General features: G+C 45.5%; 1 protein-coding gene across 1 annotated transcript in view; it reads right to left on the bottom strand.

Annotated features, from left to right (window-relative positions):
* Positions 1 to 3,514: 3,514 nt before the first annotated feature.
* The window catches only part of LOC118592293 (coiled-coil domain-containing protein 144A-like), a 139,681-nt gene continuing 130,733 nt past the window's right edge, over positions 3,515 to 12,462 (bottom strand). The window contains 3 exon segments of the mRNA XM_036201110.1: positions 3,515 to 3,730; positions 5,532 to 5,685; positions 5,687 to 5,712. Coding sequence (XP_036057003.1) covers positions 3,515 to 3,730; positions 5,532 to 5,685; positions 5,687 to 5,712 — 396 coding nt within the window.

Consider the following 12,462-nt stretch of genomic DNA (forward strand, 5'->3'; position numbering starts at 1 on the left):
ACCAAAAACACAATAAAAAGCAAACTAAAACAACAACAAAGAAAGCACGCGCGTGCACACACACACACACACACACACACACACACACACAAAGAATTTGTTTTGTATTGGGCCTTGTACCATAAACTGTCTACTTACACACAGACACAGACTGTGGTGTATTGTGTTCCCCAAAATATTGTGCACCCTAATAAACTTATCTGGGGTCAGAGAACAGAACAGCTACAATATTAAACATAGAGGTTAGGCAGTAGAGGCATATGCCTTTAATCCTAGCATTTCAGAGACAGATCTGCCTGGATCTCTGTGAGTCTAAGGCCACACTGGAAACAGCCAGGCATGGTAACAAGAGCCTTTAATCCCAGAAAGTGATGACAGGAAGCAGAAAGGTATAAAAGGCATGAAAACCAGGAACTAGCCTGGTTAAGCTTTTAGTCTTAACCAGTTAAGCAAGAACTTCTAAGATTCCTGCTACACACACATTTATATTATATTTAATATATTATATTATTATATATTCAACATAATTAAGATATCAACCTTTAGTTCTACATAAATATGTATCAGTGATTTGATCCATATGATCTAGAGTCAGTAGGAATGTGATGGCTAATGAAAATGCACTCTGTACTAGGCATCCATCTTGGTACCCACCAGCCAATCATCTCTGATTCCAGTCCCTAGAAGATTCGTCCCCAGCAACCTTGACGTAGTGACCCCCACCCAAAATGTCCTGCCATGACCATCTACTTGTTATGACATGACTAACTGCTTTTTTGGTTTCTGTAACTTTCTTACACAGATACCCAAAGATGATTTTCACCTTAACCACTTAAACTTGGCAGAACAGACCAACTTTTGCTTACTTGTAGGTCTTCTTGTGGTTTTGCCCTTAAAAAAACCTTTCCCCAGGCCCCTCCTTCATGACATGCCCAAGATTCAGCTCCAAGGCTGTCATCCTGCCAGCAGCTAATCAATAAATCTTTTAACTCTAATTGGACTGAGTCTACAGTCTCTTCCCAGGGGTCACAAACTCCATAACCACACTGTCCTGAGGCTGCTCATTACAAGGGCACTCAGGCCAGGCTTCCCCTCAGAATACTTGGCCAAGTTCTCTCCTACTGTTAAGCCACAGAGGTTGTGAACTGGCCACCTCCAGCCTCTCTCTGGTCGCAGGAAGACTGCAGAGTGCAGAACGTATCTCCTTCCCAAGTGACTGTTTCCTAAAAGGAGTCATACAATTAAACAATCTCCATTCAGACAGTGCCTTAAAGGTGGAAAATGCCACTGCACACATTATAGATTTAAAATTATTTTAAATAAACATTTTCTAGCAGGATTTTGAACTAACTGGTGCTCTAACAAAGCAAGAGAGGCGATTTAACAGGAAGGTGACACCGACTTCTGGAAGAAAGGGATCCGCTGACAACAGTCTTGAAGATGGGGCTGGAGAGATGGCCCCAGAGGTAAGATCACATACTGCTCTTCCACTGGGCCCGAGTTCAATTCTCACCACTCACAGCAAGTGTTCACAACCAATTGTAACTCCAGCCCAGGGGGAGCTGACTCCTCTGGCCTCTTTGAATACCTGAACTCATGTGCACATACCCACACATGCACACATAATTAAATTTAAAAAATCTTAGCCAGGAGGTGGTGGCACATGCCTTTAATCCCAGCACTTGGGAGGCAGAGACAGGCAGATCTCTGTGAATTCAAGGCTAGCCTGGTCTACAGATAGAGTTCTAGGACAGCCAGGGCTACACAGAGAAACTCTGTCTTGAAACTGCCCCCCCAATCTTAATGATACCATGAAAATGTTTGTATTAGGGATTTTTATGCCTTTAATTTTTATGTGTATGGGTGTTTTGTCTGTGTGTATGTCCATGTACTATGTGCATATAGTGCCCTGGGATGCCAGAAGAGGGCATTGGATCCCTTGGGACTGTAGCTATGGTCAGGAGCTGCCCTGTAGATGCTGGGACTTGAACCTGGGTCCTCTGGAAGAGCAGTAAATGCTCTTTTTTTTCTTTTTCTTTTCCCTTTTTTTTTTTTTAGTAAATGCTCTTAACCACTGAACCATCTCTCCATCCCTAATATGCATACTTTAAAGAGTAAAATTATGTGGATGATGGGTATAATAATCCGTTTAACTGCAAAAAATATCATGCTTTACATACATTTATTAATAATTATTTTGATCTAAGTGTATTTAATTAAAAATAAAACTATGTTTAAAAATAAAACTGAAAACCAATCTAGAAGTAACTTGTGTTTTGTAAATTGGCTTAGGACTTAAAAAACCCTTTCTTAAAGTCATTTCAATATTTTTTTTTCCATTTGTTTGTTTTTTGTTTTTTGAAACAGGGTTTCTCTGTGTAGCTTTGGAGTCTGTCCTGGATCTTGCTCTGTAGACCAGGCTGGCCTCCAGAGTGCTGGGATTACAGGCGTGCACCACCCCCCCCCCTCACCCCCCCCTCACCCCCCCCACCCACCCACCCCCCCACCCCCACCCCCGGCCATTTCAAGGTTCTGCTTTTACTAGCTGCACGATTCACCTGAAACCTGGGCTAAAGACCTTTTTGACACTGAGGGAGAGGGACGATTGAGGGATGACAGAGAGCAACTCTGGGGAGGAGGAAACAACTGGATTTGGTGATCAGCGGGAGTGAGTGTGGCTGAAGTCCATTGTTGTGACATTACCAAGCCATGCGGGGGTGTGGGGTGTGGTGTGGGGGTATGGGGTGTGGGGGTGTTCTTTCTGAGGTTCACACCCTTCACACTGACCATGCAGTTATTCTGATGATTTTCTGAATTATTCTTTCCTTCATTTGTTTCTTTCCTGTGTCATAAGCATGTCTTTATACAGTCTCGAAAACCTGTCAATGACAGTTTGCCAACAGGGACCCTTCCATAGGTGATACCAAAGATCCCAATCCAGAGCTGGGCGGTGGTGGCGCACGCCTTTAATCCCAGCACTTGGGAGGCAGAGGCAGGTGGATCTCTGTGAGTTCGAGGTCAGCCTGGGCTACCAAGTGCCTTCTAGGAAAGGCGCAAAGCTGCACAAAGAAACCCTGTCTCGAAAATCAAAAAAAAAAAAAAAAAAAATCCCAATCCTGCCCCATGTCAGAATATGCCAGGGCAAGTCCACCGCCGTTCAAGTTGTAATACTCCCCAGTTAGTTAACACATGTTAAGATTTCTATTAAAATGGCAAAGAGTAGTTTAATAAGCATATAAATGCTTTATATAGAAAGCTTTCAAATACTAATCTAAAAGACTCACGAATCAGGTTAGCTACGTGATACATGAGAGCATTGGGGAGGGGCAAACGGCCACAGAAATCCAAACTGAAATGGAAGAAACAAGAGCCTCCCTGAACGGCAGTTCAAGTGCACATCCATTTCTAACTCCGAGTCTGTTGTGCGATCTGTTCCCTGGTACCTGTCAACCTGCCGCAGAGGTAAACCGAGCTCCGCTATTTCCGTGGACTCCGTGGACTCTGCTTGGCTTGCTCACTCAGCTCTTTTCTCAATGGCTGCGTCAGGCCACTCTCTTCTGCATAATGGTGCTCGCTCGGATTTCAGCCTTCCTCCTTCATGGAGACGTTGCTGAGCTCCCCTCGTGGCTAGCTGAGATTCCAAGTTTTTAATTCTGAGTTCCATCTGGCTTATCGTTACATCATTAGTGTCTCTCAAATCCTCAGTGCTGTTTTCATCTCTTGCTTGGGTCTAAAGCAAAAAGTACAAAATTTCAAAATAATTAACCTTCAATCAATCACTTTGTTCTTGTTCCCTTTTGTTAAGAATCATTGAGTCACAGGCAGTTGTAAGTGTGTTAAATAAGATGCTGGGATTTACAATTTATATTCCTAGTGTCAACTGCATTACATTTAAAACATAAAGCCAGGCACATGGGGGCAGAGGCAGGTAGATCTCTGAATTTAAAGTCAGTCCGGTCTATAGAATGAACCCTTGTCTCAAACAAATCTAAACAAACAAAAACAAAAACCTGATTAAAAACTTTAAAACCTAAAAATAGTATATTGTTTTCCCTTGAATGGTGTTAGAGTTAAACACAGGTCCTGTGTTTGCTATCTCAGCTCTGCATCACCCTCATGTCAGCCCCAGTGTAGTTTCCTAAGTCACAGAACAAAAGAATCAACTCAAAAGCATTTAAAAAACCTATCTGTAACTGAAGGAAATATTTAAGAGTATGCTTTAATTTTTCTTTTCCTCTCAATTGTCTTAAAATGCAAATGATTATCTAAAATATTGTGGAAGATCAATTTTTTTTTTTTTTTTTTGGTCAACTTGATACTAACCTAGACATATCTGGGAAGAAGGAACCTCCCTTGACGAATTTCCTCCATCAGATTGGCCTGTGGGCAAGGATATATGGCATTTCTTTGATTAGTGACTGATGTGGGAGGACCCAGCCCAGCCCACTATGGGCGGTGCTGCCCCCAGCAGGCGTTCCTGTGTTGTATAAGAAAGCAGGCTGAGTGCCCCTGGAGGTCCAGCCAGGAAGCAGTTTCTTACCACTTCTGATTCCTCAGTTCCCGCCTTGGCTTCTCTCCGTGACGGCCTGTGAGCAGGACATGTGAGCCTATTACAAACTCTTTCCTCCTGTCTTGGGGTTCCTGTTGCTGTGATAAACACCATGACCAAAAGCAAGTTGTGGAGGAAAGGTCTATTTGGTTTACAATTCCAAGTCCATCATGTAAGGAAGTCGGGGCAGGAACTCACACAGGACAGGAACATGGAGGCAGGAGCTGATACAGAGGCCATGGAGGGGTGCTGCTTACAGGCTTGCTTACAGAGGCCATGGAGGGGTGCTGCTTACAGGCTGCTCCTCATGGCTCTTATAGAACTCAGGACCATCAGTCCAGGGACGTCACTACCCATAATGGGGTGAGTCCTCTCCACCAATCACTAACTAAGAAAGCCAGATCTTAGGGAGTTTTCTTTGTTTTGGTTTGTTTGTTTTCAGAGACAGGGTTTCTCTGTGTAGCTCTGACTGACTTGAAACTCACTCTGTAGACCAAGCTGGCCTAGAACTCACAGAAATCTTCCTGCCTCTGCCTCCCTCTCTGCTGGGATTAAAGGTGTGCACCACATCTCCTAGCTGAAGGCATTTTCTTGAGGCTCCCTCTTAGATTACTTTAGCGTATGTCAAGTTAACATGAAAGCAGCCAGTACACCTCCCCTAGTTCTTCTTAGTCAGTGGGTTTTTTTGTTTATTTATTTTTTGTTTTTGTTTTTTACAGCCATAGAAAAGCAAACCAGCACAGTGACGTACTTTAAACTTTAAAACATACTGAAAACTTTAAGGAAGGATGGATGCCATTCAGAAATCTACAGGTAACCACTATCGGAAGAGGAGGAAATGCAAGGGATAGAATCCTCATTACTGCTGTGCTGAAATAAATTCAAGCATGTTGCAGATTAATTTAAAAAAAAAAAAAAGCTTCCTGCAATTGCCTGCTCTTCTCAGGCTCTGTTTGGGTTACATTGTTCTCATACCACCTACCACGTTGTCTCGCATCCAGCTTTTGAGGTGAAGAACTTCTTCTAAGTCCTTGTGGTTCATGAGTAGGTGTCCACACTTCTTTTGTTCTGTTTTTATTGCTGTTAGCTCTTGCTCGATAAACTGAAGTTTTACAACCATGTGTAGATATTTGTATTTCCCAATTTTCTTTCAACTTGTACAACTATGACTAAAAAATATGGTTTTCACGGTGAAGGATATGAACCGAGACTAGTCTAGCATAAAGCTGACTGGCAACTGATGTCAGTGCGGCTGTAATAAGCTAAAGCCATACTCCATAGCAGACTGCTAGAATGTACTCCATGCAAGTATCCAGAAAATAAGCAAAGTTAAACCCAGCAGTAATGACAAAACGTGCTGTTTACACACATCCTCTTGTCAGACACTTGACAAGTGACCTCACCCACAGCTGTCATTCTCCCGTGCCTAGTTGATTCTTTCCTTAATAACATGATGATAAGTCACTCCAGCAGAAGTCTCGGACACTTTCCTCCCACGTTCACGTTCAGTGCCTGTAAGTTCTCTCTCTCCTTTCTTTTCTTTCCTTCCTTCTTTTCTTTTTCTTTCTTTCTTTTTGTGTGGTGTTTTTTTTTTGTTTGTTTGTTTTTGTTTTTTGGTTTTTTTTTGAGACAAGGTTTTTCTGTGTATCCCTGGCTGTCCTGGAACTCTCTCTGTAGCCTAGTTGTCCCTGAACTCAGAAATCTGCCTGCCTCTGCCTCCTGAGTGCTGGAATTAAATGCATGTACCACTACCACCTGGCTAGTAACATGATTTTTGTTTGTTTTAAAAACAAAAATGTTCTGATTCAAGAGCATTGACTTGTAAACTTTGATTCATTTTGCAAAATACAACACACATTCAACAACGATAGTGACCAAATTTAGCTGGCTGAATTAGGATCTCTTTAGTTATAATGATGTTCTGTGGTTGTGGGTTTAAAACAAGGCTCCATTCTCCCATGGAACCCATCTCCTGGCCTGGCCTCGAACTCACAGAGATCCATTTGCTTTGCTTCCCAAGTGTAGTAGAATATTATTTCAAGGTGTGTTACTTTTGTTTATGTTGCATTTGTTTAACTCTGTGAGGCTGTGTTACTGTGCCTGTCTAGAACATCTGATGGTTTAATAAAGAACTGGCCAATAGCAAGGCAGGGGAAAGGATAGGCAGGGCTGGCAGGCAGAGAATAAATATAGAAGGAGAAATCTGGGAGGAGAGATCTAAGATCTAGGAGCCAGAGGAGGAGGAGGACTCCAGGGGCCAGCCACCCAGCTACACAGCAAGCCACAGAGTAAGAGTAAGATTTACAGAAGTTAGAGAATGGGAAAAGCCCAGGGGCTACAGGTAGATGGGATAAGTTAAGGTAAGAAAAGCTGGCTAGAAACAAGCTAAGCTAAGGCCGGGCATTCATAAGTAAGAATAAGCCTCTGTGTGTGATTTATTTGGGAGCTGGGTGGCTGGCCCCCCAAACAAGTAAAAAAAAAAACTCCACCACCACCCAAGTGCTGGGATCAAGACTAAGTTGGATGGAGCTTGCGCATAGACTTCTCTAGGGGAGCAATACTTAGTAAGTTGCTGCTATGATCATGATTTCATTGCTGTGTTCCCTGGATGTTTAGGGGCTGTGCTCTGCACATGGATTTCTTCTAATGGGCTGAGCTATTGCCCTGTGGATCTTGGGGTGGGGGCTGTGCACCTCTAGTGGTTAAGGTGCAGGGGGTGAATACAAGGAACCACGGTGTCTGAGAATGAAGTTTGTCTGTGAAGAGGATCAACTTTGGTTCCAGCACAAAGTCAGATATCAGGTGTTGTGTCTACTTCTTCCAAGCTGGGGCCCCCCTTGCTGGAGGGAGAAAGAGGTTCCTGGGGCCCAGGAAGCTAGGGAAACCCATAGGCTCAGGAAATCTGCTCAGGTTACTTGATGGGCAAGTCTTTCCCATAGTTGTAAAAGAAGTAATTGCTGGGGAGAGGGTACTATCCAGCAGAGCTGCTGTGAGGAGAACTCCTGGGGTGCAGCCTTCCTGAGTTCATGTTGAGACGGGCCTTTTGAGTCACCCAGGTTCACAACACACCCATTAGGCTTGGGTGAACTCATTTCTTTTTCTTTTCTTTTTTGGTTTTTGAGATAGGATCTTTCTGTTATATAGCCATGTCTATCCAGGAACTTACTCTGTAGACCAGGCTGGCCTCAAACTCACAAGAGATCCACCTGTTAGGATCCTGTACATGCGCAGCTCGGGGTCTTGCATCTTACATCATCAGTGGGCACTGGCGACTACATACCCACCTTAAAAAGCCGGATGCGGACATGCACCCTCTGTCTGTGCTCTCTCTCTGTTCCCGTTCTGCTCCCGCCGTCTTTCTTTCTCTCCAGGCCTGGCTCTCCTCCCTCCTATCCCCTACTTCTTTCTAATAAAGCTCTTTGTAACTCTGGTAGTCGTGATTGTGGCCGTGGCCTGTAACTTTTCTGCCAGTAACCAGCGCTACACCCAGCGCCTGTTTATCATAACCATCACCATCTGCTTCTGCTTCATAAGTGATGGGACTAAAGGTGTGCTCTGCCATGCCCAGTTTTGGATTTGGTGTTTTTTTGTTTTTGATTTGGGTCTATCATCATATCCTATCTTCCCAGAAAACTCACTCAACACCACATCAAAAGAGACTCCTAGGGGTTGGGGATTTAGCTCAGTGGTAGAGTGCTTGCCTAGCAATCAAAAGGCCCTGGGTTCGGTCCTCAGCTCCAGAAAGAAAGAAAAAAAAAAAAAAAGACTCTCACTGCCAACAGTAAGATGACCATTGGTTTAATTTCCAATGAGACAAGCTGACGTCATGTCCCTTTTCTTAGTTGGCCAAAACACTGATGTGAACTAAAATGAAGTGATGAAACTTAAATGCTGTCAGCAGTGAACTGGCTCAACAGATTCTGTGGCCATGATCTGAGGAAATGAGAGCAAAGAGGGAAGTGCTAGGTGACTGTTTCAGGGGAGGAGAAAGAAAAAACCAGCTATCTCTGAAGGCCTGAGCTTACTGTGTTATGGAACCAGCAAGGCATAAGCGGCCACATTAACCCCGCTGGATTAAGAGCTTCCCATCCCACACGAGACTCCCAGAGAGCAAGGGGACTGCAGGGGAGCTAACCCCTCCTCAGCTGCATGCAGGGGAGCTAACCCCTCCTCAGCTGCATGCAGGGGAGCTAACCCCTCCTCAGCTGCATGCAGGGGAGCTAACCCCTCCTCAGCTGCATGCAGGGGAGCTAACCCCTCCTCAGCTGCATGCAGGGGAGCTAACCCCTCCTCAGCTGCATGCAGGGGAGCTAACCCCTCCTCAGCTGCATGCAGGGGAGCTAACCCCTCCTCAGCTGCATGCAGGGGAGCTAACCCCTCCTCAGTTGCATGCAGGGGAGCTAACCCCTGTGGTGATATTTGTTCCCCACAATATTGTTCACCCTAATAAATTTATCTGGGGTCAGAGAACAGACAGCCACTAGAACAGAGCCAGAAATGGTGGCTAGAAAATGGGTCAGAGCAACCCATAGCAGAAGTTGGGTGGTGGTGGTGCATGCCTTTAATCCCAGCACTTGGGAGGCAGAGCTAGCTGGATCTCTGAGTTCAAGGCCACATTAGAAACAGCCAGGCATGGTGACACACGCCTTTAATCCTAGAAATCCAGCCTTTAATCCCAGGGAGTGACAACAGAAAGTAAAAAGATATATAAGGCGTGAAGACCAGAAAAGAGAGGCATTTAGTTAAGCATTTAGCTAGTTAAGCATTCAGGCTTTCGAACACAGTTCAGCTGAGATCCATTCTGGATGAGGACTCAGAAGCTTGCAGTCTGAGGAAACAAGACCAGCTGAGGAACTGGCGAGGTGAGGAAACTGTGGTTTGTTCTGCTTCTCTGATCTTCCAGCATTCACCCCAATACCTGGCCTAAGGTTTGATTTTATTAGTAAGAACTTCTAACCATTCTGCTACAAACCCCTCCTCAGCTGCATGAAGGCCCAGGCTTTTTGTTGTTGTTTTGTTTTGTTTTGTTTTGTTTTGTTTTGGAGACAGGGTTTCTCTGTGTAGCTTTGCGCCTTTCCTGGAACTCGCTTTGGAGACCAGGCTGGCCTCGAACTCAGAGATCCGCCTGGCTCTGCCTCCCAAGTGCTGGGATTAAAGGCGCACACCACCACCACCGCCCAGCAGCCCAGGCTTTTGACAGAGCCCAGGTGGGATCAGGTTAGAAAAGTAATGGGAAACACCACAGCAACTGGAGCTGCTGATAGCTTTTTGAGAGCTCTTCCCTGATTGGCCCCATTTCTAACCTTATTTGCGTGCCACTCAGGGCCCGTAATTTCTGATGTCCTGGGGCTGCAAGAACAGAAGCTTGAGAGCTCGGTAGAGGAAGAGGAGGACTGGCCGAACTTCTGCTCCCTGCACAGAGCTCGGACTGAAGCCTTCTGGATGCGCATGCGCCGCTGCTGCTCTGTCCCTGACCTGCAGGCTTGCTCTGCAAGAGACTGTTCCTGGCTGATGCCAACGCCCTCTAAGAGCCTTCCAGATGTGATACTACAGTCACTTGGTTGGCACCCAGAAGCCTGCTGAGGGCTTACAGCTGCCATACTACCAACTGCTTTCTGTGGGCATCCTGTTGCCGGGTCTTGGGGCTCTTTCTCATTTATACTGTTATTCCCTCATGGCAAATGCGGCCCTAATTTTTCCTTTGCTGTCTTCCCCGCAGGGAAAGTGACGAGAGCGGGGAGGAGAGAGTCTGTTCCTTTAAGAAGGAGAAAGTCTACACCAGAATGAAGTTAACACCCCTACCACAGCTGTCACGGAAGACAGCTGGCAGCAAGCCACGCTGCTGGAGAGGAGTTCTCACCTGAGAAATCGATTTGATTTGGTGCTGGCTTACAGGACCCAAAGCAAACTCCCGTGTTTATGATCAGTTGAAACTCAACAAAATGCTGCAAAATCATTCTTCAGAGCAAGAACAAATTTTTTTTTTTTTCAGTAAGAAATAATCCTGGGACACCTTGGTATCCACATGTGAAAAAAACAAGTGTGGGTGACTACTGAACACCACCAATAAAATTCACTCAAAACGTGACATTAAAGTTTGAAAGTTTGAGACACACAAATTCTAAGGAAAGAACATGGGCATACGTCATCATGACTGGATCAGGCAAAACTTGGTGTTAGGGCCTCAAAGCATAGACATAATGTGCTAGAGTACTTCAGAGACACTGTTATGGAGTGCAAGGGCAAGCTGGTTAGAAGAAGAAAATATTGGAACATTAGTGTGCCTGATAAAGAACTCATGTCCAAGATCTACAAAAGACTAAAAAACCAGTGAGAAGTGAATCCAATTGAAAACTGGAGAAACAATCTAGATCGACCTTCTCTAAAGAGGTAGCTAATGGCCAATAGGCCCCCAGTGACACCTGTGCTCCACACATCAGTGCTCCACACATCAGTGCTCCACACATCAGGGGAACGCAGAGGGAAACTCCCGTGAGCTACCCACCACTTCATGGAAACGTGGTTTAGTTAAAAAGATGAAAAAAGCCAGTGTGGTGGCCCACACCTTTAATCCCAGCCCCGCGGGAGCAGGGGCAAGAGCGGGCAGGGCCAGGGCCAGGGCCAGGGGTGGGCAGGGGCAGGGGCGGGCAGGGGCAGGGGCAGGCGCAGGGCAGGTGGGTTTCTGTAAGTTTGAGGTCAGCCAGGGCTACATAGTGAGACCCTGTCTCAAAACAAACAAAAATAAAAAGATGGAGTGAGTGTTGGCAACAAAGTGGAGAAGTTGTGGTGTGCCTTCAGGACTTGTGGACAGAAAACGGCCACCGGAGAAGGCACACCCTGCTGGCTCCTCAGAAGGGCAAGTATGCAGCTATCACATGACTCAGCCAGCCAAGAGAAATGAAGCCATTTCATGCAGGACCCGGGCCTGCACTGTCAGAGCACAGTCAGCAATCAAAGTTCAAAGTGGACCACCCAGAGGTCCATCGATGGGTGAGCGTAAATAAAACATTTGCTTACCCATGTAACAGGACACCAATCGGCAATGAGAGGAAATGAAGAACTTACAAGGTGTTTGAACAGGCTGAACAATGAAAGTACGCCCAAGAAAAGGAGCCAGACACAGAGGCAGACAGAGCGCAGACTGTGTGAGTCTCTCCACACCAACTGTTCAGAACCTGACAGCCATGACGTGTACAGGGTTCCTTAAGTCTCAGCATGAAAGAGCAAGGCTTAGGACATATTTGGATGATGAAAATACTAAGAAATTGAGATGATATTTGTGTATGTGGGAATATACACAGTGTTACTAAGTTCAACTGACTGGCTTTCACAGCCTGTCCACTGCAGCCCGATAGTGCTGCTAGCTAATAGAACCGGCAGGTGCTTATGACTTTGACATCGTAATGGTGGACTGTTTGTTGTTACATCATCCACCAGCATTAAGAGGAGCTGAGGGATGGCCCAGTAGTCAAGAGCCCTTGCTGCTCTCCAGGGGACCTGAGTTCGGTACCAAGTATCCACACGGTGGCTCACGACCATCTGTAACTCTAGTTCCGGGGCATCCAATGTCCTTTTCTGGCTTCTGAGGGCACTAGTCATGCATGGTATGTACACACATGCAGGTAAAGCACTCATACACATAAAATAAAAGAAATAAGTCTAAATAAGACAAAGATTTAAAAGAGAATTGTAGGGAGCCGCCATTCTAAGATGGCGCCGACTTCCTGACAGCTTTGCTGTAAACAACTCCATATTTGGCTGTGCTTGCTGGGCTGTGTGCCTCCAGGCTTGCGCATGTGCGTATATGGTAATTTGGTCTTATGTCCTCAGCCTATCCCGTGGCTCCCTGTGCTTGCATTCTGGCGGGATCCAATCACAGACTGACCCGTTCGCTTGGTTCCCTATATAAGCAG

This window comes from Onychomys torridus, chromosome 10, assembly GCF_903995425.1.
Source record: "Onychomys torridus chromosome 10, mOncTor1.1, whole genome shotgun sequence".
Taxonomy (NCBI): Eukaryota; Metazoa; Chordata; class Mammalia; order Rodentia; family Cricetidae; genus Onychomys; species Onychomys torridus.